Below are 19,239 nucleotides of genomic sequence, written 5' to 3' on the forward strand. Positions count from 1 at the left end.
CATATGCAAAAAGCATAATTTGCATTTAAAATAGAAAAAGGGTGAAATTAATGTCAGTCAGTCAGTACCTTTATTGGCATAAAATAAAGTCAAACAAAATCAGTATTTGAATTCACAAAATGCAAAATACAATCCAAAATCAGTCATCTCCCCAGAGCTTAAATCTTGTAATCCCTAATGCTCATAAGGATCCAAAGAAATCTCACTACTGAGATAGTAATATGGGGGCACTGATCTGATAAAAGAAGGGAAACAAGTCTCACTTCTGGGAGGCTATGCCTGTTATACAAAATAGGGCAATATGTGAGCAATTACCTCTGGTTCCCTGTTAATTAGGGCAATATGTGAGCAATTAACTCTGGTTCCCTGTTACTGTATGGGCAAGTTCTTTTGTGGTAGGGCAATTTCATAAATCTTCCATAAAGGACTGCAGACAGAAAGACATTGAATCTTGCTGACATAAAGGCACAGTGTAAATGTGGGGTTGTAAGCTGTGTGAAATAAGTAGCTGGAAGTCCCTGTCTCGATGTTATAGTAAACTGCAAGGGGGAGCAGGTTTTGTCTGCAAGAGACCAGAAGGTTTGTTTCTCAATGTCAAGGAATCTCTGTTTCAAGGATCTAAATGCTTGAAATGCATCTAGTGTACAGAGGGAATCCAGAGGTATACTAATTGACTGAATTTTCCTTGAGATTAAATGAAACCAATTAGATGAAAATGAGTCCAACAACTGGGTCCTGCCCTATAATGGAGGCGTAGCCAGAATTTCAGTGTCGAAAGCCAAGCTCTAGTCGTCAGGAGACCCTCCCCATCTCCAGGCACATGACCTTGTAGCCTATGCAATTTGGGACCCCAAGAATACGTCACAGAAATATAGCTTGGATCTGCTCAACGTGTGAGTTGAACAAACTGATCCAAGTAGGGATACCATAAAGTAATTGGGACAAAGTAATTTGCATTTAAAACAGGAAAAGGTGAAATTAATGCAAATCTGTCTGAGTCTCATTATTTCAAGGCTAGATATTGAATTATTTCAGTAATCTGCAGAATTCGTGAAAAGAAGCAGTAGTTGTATTGTACACATGGCATTATAACTTCCTGGAACAGAGTGGGGTTTCAATTTGTAATACCTTGCTGACCACAGCTTGCATCCCATCAATGAATTCTGTGAGCACTAGGTAGCCACTGCTGCAGAGTGCGTGTTCTCTGCCTCCAAAACTTCTATTTCTGCAAGAGTCTATTGATCTGGGGCAAACAAGTTTTAGCGGAAGAGGAAGTGTGCTCCGCAGCAGAGACTCTCTAGAGCGCATGGAACTCAGTAATAGATTCCAAGCCTATATTTATGATTGCTATTATTATTTATAAAGCACCAAAAAGGTATGCTAATTCTGCGCAATGAATAAAATCAGCAAGTCCCTGCCACAGACTTGTTTGCCTCATGATTACCCTGATATATATTTCCCGTTCTGCCATGGAAGCTCACTGAGCTTCCTTGGCCTTGGGCCAGTCATGCACTCTCAGCCTAGTCTACCTTTCAGGGTTGTTGTGAGGATAAAAGAGAGGAGAAGATATGATGCAAGCTACTTTGGGTCCCCAATGGGGAGAAAAACTGGATAAAAAAATCTTTAAACCAAGGCAGCTTTCACACACATTGGATAATGCACTTTCAGCACCCTTTAGCAATCATCTGCAAATGGATTTTCCTGTTTTAACCATACTCTTCTGCTATTTATCTCAATTCTTTGGCATATACAAATCTGCACTGTCTTGTGAAATCTACAAGGAGGCCTGCATGTTTAGGAACTCTGTGTTGCATCATCAGCAAGGGACTCTGGGTCCAGGTGAGGCTGTTCTCATGTTGTATGAAATAACAGTAAAACTGCAACCCTATATACGCTTATCTAGGAATAAGCTCCACTGAACAGAGTGAAATATTTCTGAAAAACAAGCTATGTGTTCACCTTCTTGGTGAGACCCATTTACAAAGAAAACAGGATTAATTAAGCCTCATGTGTTTGTAACTAGCAAGCTTACGATAAGCCATGCAACTTGGTATCATATCTGAGTAGCTTTAGGGTTGGGGGTTGGTGGGTTGCTGATACTGTCTCAGATATTACAGCCATTGAAATACATCCATTCAAGATACACATCTATAATAAACTTCATCAGCAGGGCAAGTGAGCACATTGCCTTATTTTTTTTTCAATTCTAGGAAAAGTTTGCAACTGAAACCTGTTTGTATGGAAATATACTCGGGAATCATAAAAATATACTTGTGGGGAAGCTATTATTCTTACTTCTGTGGCCTAAACTACACATTACGTGCACACATTTGCAAACATGCATTTGAAACTCTGTGGGGAGAAAAGCCATTGAAGGGGTGGTGCTCAGAGAAAGGGTTATACACCCCCTCTCCTTGAGATGGAGCAAGTAGAGAACTAGTAGAGCAAGAGCCAGGAATGGAGCTTGGCTTCATATTTTGCAGTCTTCTTGCCCAGCTCCATTTCAATGGCTGCTGCTTCTGGGGGCGGGATGAGGTGATGTCACATCACATGATTTACATAGAGCCATCACTTGAGATGGAGAACAACATATGCAACTGGTGTTTTTAACAAGAGCCACATGTCCTCCAGAATGCCTAGTTATGACCTGAAATTTGGCTAGTTAAGTACCAGACAGTTCTATCAACTCAGAGAGAGTTCTCTTAAGAAACTGTTACTCTCTCCAAGCCTGGGGGCTGGGTTAGTCAAAATATGTAAGTTAAGGAATAAGTCTGGGCTGTGCTTTTTGGACAACAACAGCAACATACGTGGTCAGAAAAGTGAGCGTATAAATAAAACTTACACCAATAATATGAAGCAGCACTGCTCCTTGATGTCTCTCCTTGTTTGTGAATATATCTTTAGGAAATTCATGAATAGCTGAAAGACAAATGATGAACAGGAAAGATTAGCTGAGGTAGACCGCAAGAGTAAAACTGAAAAGGAAGAAAACAGCTTGAACAGTCAAGGAAGACTAGGGTCAGCTGAGGGCACCACACAGAGCTACCCCTCCCTGTTTCACTGGAGGGGGAGGAGGGGGAAATCCTAGTAAACTCAAATAAATACGGCTCTCTCCAATTAATATTTGTGAGGTAGAGACTGTGGCCTCAATACTCCAAGGAGTAGTATGCATGCAGAAACTTGTTTCTGGGTACATATCTAACTGAATAATGCATAAGAGGCTTCAGGAGAGAGATGAAACTCTTCCACAAAAACACACAAGTGAAGGGGCCAGTGCAAACCTCAGCAAACTTTTCAAGATACGGGGATTTACATATCTTTTCAAGATATGTAAATGACAGTTACAGCTGGATGACATGACCTTAAGAGATGGAAGATGGCAGGGAACTCACATTACTGGAACAAATCAAAATGGCAGCTTCCATCCTGGGACAGTTCATGAGGGACAACTGAGCAAGAGCTAGTGGTGGCTCTTATTTGCTTCTTTTTAAGGTAGGCAGTTCCCTAATGAAATCCACATGAACCACTAATTTGTGCCCCCCACGGAATGTCTAAAAACATTAGTGATGGGGGGTTGTTCTTCCATCTCCTATCATTTAAGCCCAGGCATTATTACAAAAATAAGCATGCCTGAGAATATCATGTTGGTATTTTCAAATCACTCCTCCATAGCTATACAGAATAGTGATGACACTGGACTGAATAATCTAGTCAAAGACGACTGAGGATGAACTCCAAATGTGGCTATACAACAACAGAATAAGCTGTTAATTTCAGCCTTGCAAATAAACCCACTCAAATTTATAAACCACAAAAAAAATGATTAGCTTGTCTGGCTACAATGTAAAGATATCTCTCTACATGAGACGTCTGACATGTGAAGAACACATGTCGGGAGATGCAATGGTAGCTGGGAAGGGTAGTTTAAAAAGATAGAGCCGGTGGCAGGGCAAAGGCTTTGCTATACACTGGAGCTATGTGAAGGGGCTGTAAAATGCCAGAAGGGAAATTTCAGTCCATTATAACCTATCTAGGTCCAAGCCCAGCTCTGTTGCGATCCCACACAGTTTTAGACTGGAGAGGTCAAATTGATAGAGTTTTCGGCTAACATTGCATCTCTCTACACTTGACAATCACACGCTGAGGCGTCTCATGTAGAGAAACTCTCAGTAATTTTTGGCTGGAAATAAGATACACACACTTGACACATAGATCCAAAACAAATACCCACACCTGACACACACACATAGTCCTTCAGCATGAAAACAGCGTGGGAAGACAGGGGAGGGGAAGAACTTTTCAAAGACAATTTTCAAAAACAGAGCCACACAAGATTGCTGGGGGAGAGGAATTTTGCAATTGTTTTCTTGCAATCTCAACGAACATATGAACTACCAGCTCTTCCCCTCCCCTGTCTCCCTATGCTAGGGGCAGGGTCCTGTATTCTTCTCTCTGGCTGGAAGAAAGAAACAGGATATGACTTAGGGCCAAACTAGATGAGACTTGGTGTTTCCAGGATTAGCCTGGAGATGCACCACCATTTTAAAAAGTGAATTACCATCCAGAAACTCCTTTAAACTGTGACACTGGGGCCAATTCTGGTCAGGATCATGGTGCAGGAGAGGGAGGAAGCATGCCTCCTGCCATGCTGTTTTTTCAACCTGAAACAGCAGGGGGGAGGTGGTGGCAAACAATAATGCCCTGGTGCCAACCATAAATCCTTGTGCAAATGTAACCATGGTTAGCAAATCCAGAGACAGCCTGGAGTTGCTTGCAGTTTCTGCCTCTCTTCTACCCTCTATATTAACATCAGTGTAGATATAATGAAAAACCATAGTGAACCATAAAGAAAATTCTTTGAGGCTAAGCCACAGTTTCAAAAAAACAACAACCCAAAACCCACTTCAAATGATTGTTACGATCTTGACATGATTCCCAAAGGAGACAAAGTTTGTACTAACCAAAAATGCATGTACACAAGCAAAGATTTTAGAAAATTCAATTACTAATATATATACACCTGAAAACAGAAAACAGATTTGATATTCAGCAAATGCTGCCAACGCTGCAAATCAGACCTGTTTTTAGAAAGCTCAAGCTGAGTCCCAAAAAAAGACCAGGCGCATTTGGAATTCTAGCCAAAAGGAATTAAATAAAAAGGAATTAAATAATATAATTGCAGAACTACATTAAACAGCTGAATTATTAATGTGTTCAAGGGCACAGCCAATAAAACACTTAGAAATTCAACAGGGAATCCAAATGTGAAATGTTGCCTTGATACAAATGCAAGTCTTGCCAGTTGCACTTTTCATGTCCGTAGGTACCACCAACGTAAACAATAAAGGGCTTTTTGAGCCACAGCAAACAGAGAAACATCTGACATAATCGGCCAGTTCTGCCTTTTGGTCACTTCCTTTCAACATTATTTTTAAAGGGCAGTATGCATCATGGTTTTGAATTATATCTCCACTGCTGTAAGTCATCATTAATTCTGGAAGGGAAAGAGAGGCAGAAACGGCAAGCATCCTGGGGCTGGTTCTGGTTTTTCTAACCATGGTTATATTTGCACAAGGATTTAGGATTAGATCCTGTGACTCTTCCACTAAGTCTTCTAAAATTTCCTCTTCTTATGGAAGCAAAAGGCAGGATTAAGGGAAAGGGGCAACTTCTTCCCTCCACTAGGGATCCAGAGGTGGTAAAAGAAATGCGGACGGAGAGGGATGCCTTAAGCTCTGGAACACACACACAGTTTCATTGTGGGACTGCACAAACAGCATGACAATATATTTTAAAAACAACTTTTGGATGACGTACACATCACCTTGCTTTATTCAATACTTCACAGCTCTATGGAACATAGAACATGGCAATATTCTGCAGTTTTGTAGGAAAGATACCTTAATTTTTTTAACATTCTGATCAGCCAACCCTATGCAAAACCCTTGCTGACACCTTGCTAAGCCTGTAGCCCATAAAGTAATTGGAAGCTGGTCTTTCCGAAGCTGGCTGACAAGTGTCAGTCCAAAAATTAAAGCCCAAAAGCCAAGAACATAATCACCCAATATGGTCAATATCAGGGACATTTCAATAAACAATGTCATAGGGTTTATAAATGCAAAGTTCCAAAGACATATTTCCCATTTCTCAACAGGCACTGTCATTAAGATCTCCCTCCAATAAGATAAAATTCTTTTTAATTTTGACATTAAGTCATAATGTTAGTTAGGCAAAACGGATGTGCTGTCTCCATCTGTTGGACAATAGAATGCTACTGATTAATATGGACTTACAAGGTCATAGCAAGGTTTATAACACTGAACAACATTTTTGGCAAGGTGCAAAGTGCTATATAAATGCTGAGGCTTGGATACTAAGCTTTCTTATCACATGCACCTGTTACTCTGATGCGGGTCTACTTGTGAGTTGGGGAATTAGCATTCAAGGATACGCAGTGAGAAGGGGTAACTAGGAATCTCCACCAATGTATACCAGGATTGTTCCCCTAGAGAACTCTCAAATGAACAGGCATATGTTTAACAAGAAAGGTTTCTTTTTTAACAGAGGAATAAGAGGCAACAGAAAACACACACAGCACATACATAGAGCTTCCTAAGAAAACAGTGAGGAAATGGGAAAGCAGTTTCTGGGAGGTCTATAGTCTTGGAGAAGGAGGGACCCACGGAAGCGGCAAAATGACCAAAGCTTCATGGAAAGGGAAGAGAGGGCTCAGACATAATCTGAGGGTGTGTAGGTGGGTCCCAGAATACAAACACAGCACATGGCTGGAGGGAGGCCAATTATAGCGCAAAACATAAACAGGCAGACATACGTCTTGCCTCAAAGATAATGGCTTGATGGCTTGTCTGGAGCTTGGGACAAGGAGAGGCTTAATGGCTGTACCTGGGGTAGACAAAAGGTGTGAGTGGGGCTTGATGACCCAGCACTTGCTGGATGGGGAGTGCTATCAGGTCCCTGAAAAGCCCAGACTGGGAAGGTGGGTGAGGGAAGGTACGGAAGGGTGTTGATGAGATGGAGCAGGAACTCCTGGAAGACCTCTTCTGCCAGCGTAGTTCTGCTCATACACGAGTCAGGAGGGACACCCCTTCCCCACTGCAGCCTCCCCACCTGTGTGGATGTCTGCAACCCCAAGACTTACCCAGGGACAGAAAGAACTTCTGGAGAGAAGGGAAAGTTAGGAAGGTGTAGGCACAGGCCAGGGCCTGGTAAATTGCAGGATACAATCCTATGGGTTTAGACAGAAGTAAGTCTACATTCATGAGAGCCTGTATGGTGTAGTGGACCCACTTGAGAGATCCACAAGAACACCAGGCCAGTGCCTGGTGCCCCGAGGAGGATTTGGAGGGTGGCAAGACACACACTTGCATCACACCAGCATGCCAGTGCGTCTGGACCAGCAGTCTGGGGAAAAAATGAGTGACATCATGACATGGTGGGGGGGTAACACACTAGGATTTGCCAAAACTCTATGATTAAACTACAGAGTTTTGGTGAATCCTAGAGTGTCACGCCAACCTCATGACATCACTTTCTTATTGACGTCACTTTCATGACGTCACTTTCTTATTTTTGCCAGGGTTGATATGTGCTGGCACTCTGCCAGCACCCTCTCATTTTACCCCTGTCAGCCTTTGAAGTGCAGGCAGAGAATGGGAAATTGCCAGGAGAGCTACTGCTACAGTGAGAGACCTCACCACCCTACTCCACTAGAGACCCAGGTCAATTCTCCACTCTGCCATGGAAGCTTGCTGGATGACCTTGGGCGCGTCACACACTCTCATCCGAATCTACCTCACAGGGCTGCTGTGAGGGTAAAATGGAAGAGAGGAGGAGGATGCACGTCACTTTGGGTCTCCCACTAGGGATGAAAGCAGGATATAAATAAATAAATAATTATAATTGCACAGCAACAGTAGGCTTCTAAACATGGCTCATTACTCTTCTGTTGAAAGAGCATCCCATGTTTCTCCCCCTGCCACAGCTCAGCTGCAAAATAGGGATGTAACACATGCTGATTTCACTTATTTTAGGTTATGACCCATGCAGCAGGGTGTTTTTCTAAACAACTGTCCTTTTCTTTTTCAGTTCTTAATGGAAGGCAGATTGGATACCAACTGCTGTCTTCCTCTAATCACCAACAAACGTTTCAAGAAATGAATTAGAGACCAATTAATTCAAAGCAACACATCACCAGGATCGACAGTAAAAGCAGCTCCTCGGGAAGCCATTCGCCACCCAGGTCGAATTGACTAGCCTGCTAAGACAACGAGAATTGATTGCAAAGGAGCCTGGGATGAAACAGGGCTTAATATTAACATGCTCACAGAGCTGGGGTGATGGTGGTGGTGAATAAACAATTTGACGTGATGGGAAGCCAAAGACCAAACTCTCTTACAAGCAGAGCACCATATGGCAGGACAGGGAGTAAGTGTCTTACTCACAGATGCCGGTTTGCTTTGCCTCTCCTCGATTCTGCAATACATGGCAATTGCTAAAACATTTAATCTCTGCAGTACATTGATTCAATTTCCTTGGTTCCATCAAGAGAAGGCCACCAAATACAATTATCTCTGTCATGGCAAATAGCAACGTATAAAGCAAACAGACTACAAACGATTAAAGCCATTTAAATATCTGCATATGAATGGAAGGAGCACTCCAGCAGCACTTGCACACTAGGCAATTACCATGAAAACTTATTTTGTGAAAAGTCAGGATTAGCCTAAAATAAATGCAGTACTAATTCCATGCTGAAAATGTACACTTTTAAAGATGCAATTCTTTCACAGTAACTGTTCATACAATTGTAGAGATTTCTCTATATTAATACTTTAAAAGAAGAAATACACCTGTGAAGCCCCCAGGGCCAGGGATAGCATCTCCCTGGGGAAGGGCCATCTTGTATCAGTGTTGTTGAGATAAGTTTGCATTTTAATTGCTCGGTCTCTTTACAGTGCCAACTCCAAAGTTTAACCGCCACCCTGTAGCCCAGCCACTTCACAACTCTTCACCTCTTCCTGTTCACTCCTAGATGCTAGGATGAATTTCCCAGCCTGAGATTTTCCAATTGACTTAAATTCCTGACCTGATCACTGCAAGGTTAAGCCAGGGGATAGCTTGAATCAGGTGGGAAATGTTTGTTCGTTCATTCCTTCCTTCTCTGTTATTTATAGTCCACCTTTCTCACTGAAACTCAAGGTAGATTACGAATGGCATGACATGGCATGAGTGGTCAAAGGCACCTTGGTAAGAAGTGGGGAACTTAGTCCCCCAATACAGGATTGGTCCCATGGAATTCCTCCCAGCTGTGGAGGAAGGAGTTAAATGTCCAGCTCTTTCAGTGGAAGCACAAAGTCCACGGAATGGGGAGGAACAGAGTTTGTCTGCTGCACAAAATGCCTTGCTAAACATTCTTGCTAACTTGTGTCATCAAAACTTTATAAATAATAATAATAATATTAGATTTATATACCACCCTTCAGGACAACTTAATGTCCACTCAGAGCAGTTTACTAAGTATGTTATTATTATCCTCACAACGAACACCCTGTGAGGTGGGTGGGGCTGAAAGAGCTCCAGAGAGCTGTGACTCACCCAAGGGCACCCAGCTGGCTTCAAGTGGAGGAGTGGGGAATCAAACCCGGCTCTCCAGCTGGCTTCAAGTGGAGGAGTGTGGAATCAAACCCGGCTCTCCAGATTAGAAACCCAGCTCTCCAGATTAGAGTCCCGTGCTCTTAACCACTACACCAAACTGGCTCTCTCTACCGGCTTTCCATTTTTCTTTTAGAAGGAAAAAAAGAGGGAAATTTCCCACCCTTTCCCCCCTTTGCCTTTACATCTTTTTCTTACCCTATAAATTCGTGGCAATGATTATATTTGAATCCAAACCTTCTGAGTGGACTGCTCAAACTTTTAGCCATTGCAGTATACTAGCTTCTTGCCCCCAAACGCTTCGTGTTACTGGCAAGAATACATATATCTGGAAAATGGTAGTTCTATCTGAAATACTGTAACACCAGGTAAAAATCAGTGACAATCAAAACATTGCTGCTGGTAGCTCAAAAACATTCAGAATGACTCAATACGTCAAAGAGCGAACACTTTGTGTGAACTGAGCTTTGTGTACAATGGGTATGTGTCAGTCCAAACAATAATGCAATGATATTAGGGTTGTTCCCATCTCCTTGTTTTTATCACAACTGTCCCAGCTCTTTAAAGAATTTATCCATCACCAGACTAGTTTCCTTTCTTTTACAAGACAGAAGGTTCATTCATCCATTCCTTGTAGCTTTGCATGGTGGTTCCATCAATGGGGCATGCCAATTTCATCACAGTAAATGAGCATCTGCTTAGAAACAAAATGACATAAAAACAACAGAGGCCACTTTGGGAGTTCTCAATTCACAAAGCAGCTTTAAAAATGACACTTGACAAAAGAATGGCAAATAAATATTTATCTTACCCTAAATTTTTCACAGACAAATTATTTTAGGCATTTCTGACTGGCTACACACTTCTCCATGCAAAAGGGAAGCTTACTTGCAGGGTTCCACAAGATGCAAGTAAGACCGCTATGGTGTTTAGTGACAACTCTGTTCCTTTGATTTGGGTCAATGTTATACACTGCCCTAAACTGGCCACATGCAAGTCCACTCTAGTGCTTACTGTGGGCTAGAACAACAAAAAGGAGACCGTTGTTGGTGTATAAACTCTGCAGAGAAGAAACTTTTTTTATTAACCTTTGCATCTGCTTCTGTTTATAAGAGTGTAGCCTTCTAAGTTTGATGCCAGGCCTTCAAGTTGCAACCAATTCCTGATTTTTATAACTATCAGAAAAATTCCATGCTGAAAAATAAAGAAGGAAGGACTAGGAGGCATTCTTTTCAGTCTTTAAGGTAGCTGGTTTTATTACTCATGAAAGGAATCAAATAACTGATTTAAATGTGAAAACAGTAAGGAACCATCAATGTCCATGATCTTGGTCCCTCATAATGGTGCAACTGTTTCTTTCCCTATGTTCTGCCATGGCAGCTTCTCTCATCTGAACAAGGCCTTCCGCAGATACTAACCCACAGCTGGAAAAAATCCAACAATGTCGGATGGTACAAGTCCAGGAAATTATATTTAAACAAATCATTTAAATCAAGGGGGAATCTTGATCCGCAAAGGATGTCAGAATGTAGAGATTTTCAATCTCTTTCTTATGCTGGGGATTATCAGGAAAGGGACTGAAAATAAAACAGCCAATATTGTAATAACCCTGTATAGATCTCTGGTGTTGCCTCATTCAGAAAACTCTGTACAATTCTGGTCACCGTGTCTCAAAAAGTACGCTGCAGAGCTGGATAAAGTACCGAAGAGGACAACCGAGATGATTAAGGGGTTGGAACACCTCTCCTATAACAACAACAACTTTGATTTATATACCGCCCTTCAGGACAACTTAATGCCCACTCAGAGTGGTTTACAAAGTATGTTCTTATTATCCTCACAACAGTCACTCTGTGAGGTGGGTGGGGCTGAGAGAGCTCCGAAGAGCTGTGACTGCCTCAAGGTCAGCCAGCTGGCTTCAAGCGGAGGACTGGGGAATCAATACAAATTAATACAAAGTAATACAAATTTAACAAATACAAATACAAATTTAACAAATACAAAGTAATACAAATTTTAAAAATGCACAAACCGGGCCAGTTCATGGTTCGTGATAACGTGGTTTGTGGGGCTGCATTTTCCATAAACTCCATAACTTTTTTGCCCGGTTCGTGAGAGTTGTGAGCGGTTAGTGAAGCCAGACAAGCTGGCGCCACCGATTCATTAATTCCCACACAGGGTGTGTGAAACTGACAGCCCCATTCTCCTGCTGCCCTCAAGCAGCAGGAGAAGGGGGCTGTCTGTTTCAAATGCCCTGCACTGGATTCAGCCAATTGGCTGAAGACGGCGGACGGTGTGAGAAAGTGACAGCCCCGTTCTTCTGCTGCCCGCAGGTGGCAGCAGAAGGGGGCTGTCTACGTGCGGTGTTTTGAAAGTGACAGCCTTCTCCTGCCACTTGCAAGTGACAGGGGAAGGCTGTGACTTTCAAACGCCCCACGCTGGCTTCATCCAATCGGATGAAGCCCGCATGGGGTGTTTTGAAACTAACAGCCTTCCCCTGCCACTTCCGGGCGACAGGAGAAGGCAGTTGTCAGTTTCAAACAGGCGTTTGAAATGCCACAAACCATGAACCAATTCCTGAACCAGAGAAAGTTCATGGAAGTTCGTGGTTTGTGGAACATGACGAACAACAAATCACGTGGTTCTTTTTTTCCGATTTGTGCCCATGTCTAAAACCAACAAACCTCTTTTTGGTACTATGCATCTTTACCTGGAAGCAAGCCTGAAAGAGCACATCCCACATCCACACAGGATTGCAGACTTGGGAGAATGTTAGAGGGAGCCAAAGTGGTTCCCACTTCTCCCATCTCTGGCATGTACATGCTTTGTGAATCTGAAATACCTAGAAAGTATTCAAGTTTCTTTCTAGTCTAGGCTTTTGCAGACGAATTTTGTGTCCCATATGGAACTTGTATTTAAAGGCATTATAAGATATTCTATGACTTAGCACTGTGCAAATATTCTCAGTTATACACCAAAAAAAAATTATCCACAGGGATATTCTTAAAATTTTGCAACAGGTTGGGGGGGGGGGGCGCTTCTATTTGAGCATGACTAGAATTTTATGCATATTTCCAAAGAAAGAGAAAACATATCTATACACAAAAGTAAGGCAGTTAAGACTCTTCCCATCCCAATCCTGGCAATAAAAACAATTCAAATGGTGTAAATAAGTTTTAAGGAGGGAGATTCATGGCATTAGTGCCATGGATTCATTTGGCCCCAGCTTGCATAAATCAAATGGGGCACAAGACATTATTGGTGGGGGTAGGGGGTCTCAGCCAATCAGGGAACAATAGCAGCAAGCTATGGTTACTACCTGTGCCATCTCCCCAGCAGACGTTTTGCTGCGTGATTTCCACCCTAGCTCTGCCAAGAGGTTCTGTTTCTCTGTTGTTTTAACTATATTGCTATGGTACAGCATAGATCAAGGCCTGGGAAGTACCCCTGTGGAAATTCCCAACCAGCAAATGAGAAGGAAATGTTGTTTCCAAGCTATAAGTGCACTCGCTTCCATGGGGTTATGCTGCTCCTGAGAGACTGAAAGAGGACAGATTTGTACACTCTAGGCTAGGGAGACACAGGCACATTTCTAAACATTTTCTAGGTAACCATACAGAAGAAAACACAGAATTGTGAGGAAGTCTCGGAAGACTGCTTTCTAAAACGGGGGTGGGGGTGAAGTTTTTAGCACTGAGGAAAGCTCCTTAACAAGGAAAAAAACGACAAATGTATAAATCCCACCAGGGAAGCTGAAGAACAAACATTATGGATATTCTAAGTCAGGCGGGTTCTATATATACTATCATGAACGTGTTCAGCTTTGCAAAAACCCTAGGTGGTTATATTTAAAAAGGAACATGTCTGTGAAATAACAGGCTACTGAAACAGTTTTAAAAAAGCAAAGACATTTTTATTAAACTTGCAAAGAATGATCTGCAAGCACTTGGATAACAGAAGCCTTTTGGAAATATTCATTTGGGTATGTATAAATGCAGGGCTTTTTTCTGGGAAAAGAGGTGGTGGAACTCAGCGCTGGAACTCAAGACCGCACAATGATGTCACTTTGGGTCAGCTGGAACAAGGGGGGAGTTTTTTAAAGTTTAAACTGCCCTTGGTAAAAATGGTCACATGGCTGGTGGCCCCGCCCCCTGATCTCCAGACAGGGGAGTCTAGATTGCCCTCTGCGCTGCTCGCCGTTCCACTGCGTTCCCGCTGAAAAAAGCCCTGTATAAATGTGACATCCCCACAAGCTGCTGGATTTAACAGGGATTCAGGATCCACCTCATGGGATCATACTTGAAGAAGTGACCCAATGGAAGCACACATTCTAACAAAAGGGTGTACGTGTGGGTGGAGGGCACAGTTTGCATCTACCACGGCACCAGTGATGAAGAACTGATGCAAACAGGTACTATGGGTATATTATGTTCCTGCTGGCATTCGATATGTGGCTTTGGATCTGGCCTGAAGTTCACATGGGATTTCTGCTAGTACCTAATTTTTAAAAGGCAAATGTATTCAAATATTTCTCTCACAGCCTAATTCTTGGGATGGTTGACAGATAGTGAAAATATTTATTTATTTACCTCACTTTTCTCTCTGTGTTTCTCCAGTATATTGCCTTCTATGCCTTCTGCCACCATATCTCTAGGCTCCCTGCCCTTACTTTCCTACCCCCCAGCACTTCTTCCCAACAAGCTGTATTTACTTAGATAGTTAAAAGTCAGGGGAGGGGGGTGCACAAGGACATGGGGAATCTCATGGGGAATCTCCCTCCTGCATTATTTCCTCATTTCCTTCCCTGAAAGCCCTCATAGTGTCTTCTCCTTCCTTCCTTCTCTCCTTCCCACCCACCAGCCAACCTACCTTTATCTGCCGCTCTGTCTTCAGCTTTCCCATCTTCCCTCCTCTTGGCACCTGCTCCCTGGCCGAGTTGCATGGTACTGGCTGTTGGTCTGGGCCAGGTCCAATTGCATGGTGGGGAACCTGCAAGGACTTACGGGGGAGCACCTTGCTTTCCCTTGCAACCCCCTCCCTTCACTATTTCCTCTTTCCCTCCTGCTGGCAGCCCCCATAACATCACTTTTTCTTGCTTCCTTCACTGCTTCCAACATGGTGGCCTCAGTGGCTGATGGTGGAGGCTCCCGTTCTTGCTCCTGTGGTCACTGACAGCTATTGACTGTAGAAGCACAACCAACTGCTTTCTGATTTGCCCCTTTCCCCTTTTGTTTTGGGGTCCCCCAAGTTTGGAGAAAAATTTCCCTTGCCTCAATGTGGCCCCAATCTATAGTTTTAAGCATCTGCGGAGAGAGCTTGTTGACTATTAGATATACTGATACTCCACTTTTCTCACCAATGGAAACCCAAAGCAGTTTACAATACTGTTCTACCCTTCCTCCATTTTATCCTCACAACAACCCTGTGAGGTAGATTGGGCTGACGTTGACTGACCTGAGGTCACCCAGAAAGCTTCCATTACAGAGTGGAGATGTGAACCTGGTTGTCCCAAATCCTAGACCAACAGTCTAACCACTACACCCTGCTACATCACCATACTACACTACACAAATCTCCACTGAGAGCACAATAAAAATTTAAAATCACAATCAATACATAGCCGAAAAAATCCAGATTAAAAACTCAAACAACAGCTGTATAGCAAACATTCAACCCAAACCCTGTGCCTAGACTAAAAAGTGAAATTTTTAAAAGTCCCCAGCTAACAATGTTAATTATTGCTCCAAGGCCTGGAATACAAAATCTTTTTACTGAGATCTAAAACTCAAAGGAAGACACCAGGCAGCCAGAGTAGGGCTGCCAGTCCCCTGTTCTCACCTCCTCCCCTGACCCCACTTACCTGGCCAGCAGGGGGAATGCCCCTCAGGGTACCCCCCTGATGGCACGGCATGCCCCCGCACCATGCAACGGGCACATTTCGGGCCAAATCGAGCCCGCAAAGGGCGATTCAGCCCTTCAGCAAGCACGAGAGTGCACTCCGGGCCGTCCTTTGACCCGTGTGATGACATCACTTCCCGGAAGTGATGTCATCACACACACTGGAAGCATATGTGCACGTGAGAGGAAGAGCCAGTGGTCACTGCAAAGGGTGAGTACAGGGTTCACAGTCCCCCACCGGGGGACTAGAGGGACCTGGCAACCCTAAGCCAGAGGCAGGGCTAGAGTTACAGAGATGAGGTGCCACAAAAAAGAAGTTCCTGTCTTTCGTAGCACCCACTACAACACAGCAGGTACGCAGGCAGCACTATTTAGCAGAAATACAGTCAAAGTATTTTGCTGGCTACACCCATGCCATGCCAGTCAGAATCCAAGGCAAGTACCAGGTGCCAAACCTATAGAGCCTGCCTTTAACCTGGGTAGCACCAGAACAGATCTGGGAGGCAATATCAGGTGTATGCAGCACATGTTACTCCCTCCTTTTGTGCTGCCCCCAGCAAGGTTCACTCCAAGTCAAGTTCTAGCAGCGCTTCTGGAGTGTATCTTGGACTGGGTGGCAACAGCAATCATTGCTGATTGGTACAAATCACCCATCTCTTCTCCTGCCATTGCCTTCTGCCAACTGTGGTGCCCGAATAAGCCACTTGGGCAGAGTAAGGCTACCACTGAAGTGCTTGATAGTTGGGCAAGGTTTTTTGGAAGAAAGCAGAACTGTAGTTATTTACTTAAAATGTTTATATCCAGCTTTTCTCCTGATAAGGGGAGTGGGACTCAATGGAATTAGATACACTGGCCCCTGCTTAAGGATTAAGTTTTAAATTATATTCATAAATAGGTGTCTTCCACATGGGTTATCTGCCACAAGTTCAATGCTTTGCAGAAGTGGGTATTTTTCTGCTTCCCCACAGCATCATGTTGCATTCGTTCACCTTTTGAGGGGGGGGGGGTTGTTCTCTGGCTTTTCTCCAATCATTCTCAAACCTACTTTGATCTGAAATTTTGGGAAAGAGTGCAGTAAAACTTAGATGGCTGTTGAGTGAGAGGGAAAATTCAGATTTTTCTGCCCACATACCAGCCATTTTCTTTGACTCTGTTCTCAGGGCAGCTATTTCTTCTCCCCCACCACTGGGAGTGGGGGTTTCTAGTTTTTTTTCAGTTGGTACTAGAATATTCCAATTCCAATTCCTGGAACACTAGAATATCATTATATCGCTTTACCATTATAACAATAGGTGTAGCAGATTCTTTGAATTCCCAGATTTCATTTTTTTTAAAAAAGTGAGTCTCCAGCCCCTTCCCTTGTGGAGAGATAAGGGAAAAGGCATCTCTCCACAAGGGAAGGGACTGGAGATTTACTTTTTAAAATGAAAGCTAAGAATTTGAGAACCTGCTAAACCTATCATTACAATAGTATATTGATATAACAATATTCTAGAGCTGATTTTTTTTAAAAAAAATAGGAAAGCCCTGTTAGCTCAGCGAAGGGGGGGTGCCCACTTCCAGGGGATTAGCCCAGGGAAACTGTGTGGAAATCTGCCATGTGGAAGCCCCATTGCTGCTGTGATTAATCTGCACACAAAATCCCATATCTCTATGGAAGACACCATAAACTGGAAGACAGTGTAGTTCTTCATATACTGGTGAGATACATTCCCAGTACCCTGTTCCAATCAGCAATCTTACAGTTGCATTCTGAGCTAAGTGAAGTTTCCCAACAGTCCTTAAAAGCAGACCCACCTACAAGAACAATTGGGATATAATCATAGCAGAAATAACTATGGCCAAAACATGCTCTTCCAACTGGAGAACAGCTGAAGTGGGTTAAAGCCACAAATGAGTTCTGAGCATAAGTTGGCAGACAGCGATAACAGTATCCTCTCAACTGCAAATCTGCTCTTTCAAAACAAGTGCTATCACATCAAGATTGACACTTCACTCCCTGATTGGCTATATATCTATCAAAACACTTGAGTCTTGTCTGGATAAAGATTCACTTTATTGGCCCTCCGCCACTCTAATACCACCTCTAAATACGTTATCTACTGCTGTCAGTTGAAAAGGAAAAATACCTGTTACCTGCCTAAGTAAATTGCCAAGGAAAAATAGAGTTCAGTGTCAGCCTCATGTATATGACACTTCATTCCATATATGACACTTCATTCCCCAGCAATATCATGCTAATGTTAAATGGCATGAGAGATACAGAGGAATCCTGCAGAAAACAACAGAACAAACGCCAAGGAAGCAAGCAGTTTTCTACCTGGTCCTGCATCATCTCTTGATCAGTTAAGCAGGAAGAGAAACACTGGAGGGCAGTGCCTCCAATACTCATCCCAGAAAACCAGCCCATGAGGACAGCATGTTCAATGGTTTGAAAGCCCCTGTGAGGCCCAGGAGAATTAACAGGGTTGTACTCCTCTTTCCTCTTGAACACAGAGAAGGTCACTTAAGAAGTTTCAGTTTCAAAACCACTGTGGACCCTTGCTTGAAATTGGTCGAGTTAATTCATCTCAGCCAAGAAAGTTTGCATGTCTACCAGCTGCTCAGACATCTTGACCACAGAGTAGATATCTGCATCTAACCAAACCTTAAGACCTTCTCATGGTTTCTTCAGGATTTTAATTAATATCTTTTAATGTTTGTTTTTATTACGTTTATTTTGCAAGCTGCCTTGGGCAGGTTCCTGAAGGGAGATGTAAAAATGTTCTAAATAAATGAATACATCTCACAATTGCCTTCTGCTGCTGCTGTACCACATTGGTTAAGTGGTTGGGATGTGAATCAGCACTCTGCTAGTTTTGAATCCCCCTACTGCCACGAGCTCATCAGGTGGCCTTTGGTTAGCCACTCCTCCTAGCACCAGCTCCCCTGCAATACTGTGGGGATAATGATAACACTGACTTTGTTTACCATTCTGAGAGGGACATTAATAGGGTTGCCATCCCCCCGCCCAGGGTGGGGGATCCCCCAATCCCACCCTTTCCCCCGCACCCACTTACCTGGCCGGTGGGGGGGCTCCCTGGGGTGCCCCCTCCCCGGGTGGTGCAACAGGTGTGGGGCATGCTCCCGTGCTGCAAGAGTGGGCGGCGGCAGCAGCAGCAGAGAAAGAGAGCAGGTGGCAGTGGCAAGAGCAGGCCGCTCTCACTGCTGCCGCAGCGGCCACCATGACCCGCTCTCTCACCGCCACCCCTGTGCAGCCCGTGCCGGCAGGGACAAGGGGTGCGGCAGCGGTAAGAGAATGAGCTGCGGTGGCCACGGCCCACTCTCTTGCTGCCACCGCTGCCCCTGTACAGCCCGCACTGGCAAGGACAAGGGCTGTTGTGGCGGCGCGCGTGCAAGGGAGAGACAGCATGCATGACAGCGTCACACGGGGCACCCTTTGACCCTGCGTGATGACATCACTTCCGGAAGTGACGTCATCACACATGCTGGGAGTGCGCGCGCGAAGACAGATCCAGAACAGTGACAGGGTAAGAGCTAGCGTCCCAGTCTCCCGCTGGGAGACTTGAGGGACCTGGCAACCCTAGGCACTAATCTGTCTAGAACAACAGTATATAAGTGCAGTTATTCCTAGTTATTATTTATTTTAAATCAGAACACGTTGTCTCT

At 43.7% G+C, this 19,239-nt stretch overlaps 1 protein-coding gene across 1 annotated transcript in view; it reads right to left on the minus strand.

Moving 5' to 3' along the window:
• SLC24A4 (solute carrier family 24 member 4) overlaps nucleotides 1-19,239 on the minus strand; it is a 151,299-nt gene that overhangs the window by 49,446 nt on the left and 82,614 nt on the right. The window contains exon 3 of the mRNA XM_054971780.1: nucleotides 2,843-2,919. Coding sequence (XP_054827755.1) covers nucleotides 2,843-2,919 — 77 coding nt within the window. The remainder of the gene's footprint in view (nucleotides 1-2,842; nucleotides 2,920-19,239) is intronic.

The sequence above is a fragment of the Eublepharis macularius genome, chromosome 2, assembly GCF_028583425.1.
Source record: "Eublepharis macularius isolate TG4126 chromosome 2, MPM_Emac_v1.0, whole genome shotgun sequence".
In the NCBI taxonomy this organism is placed as follows: domain Eukaryota; kingdom Metazoa; phylum Chordata; class Lepidosauria; order Squamata; family Eublepharidae; genus Eublepharis; species Eublepharis macularius.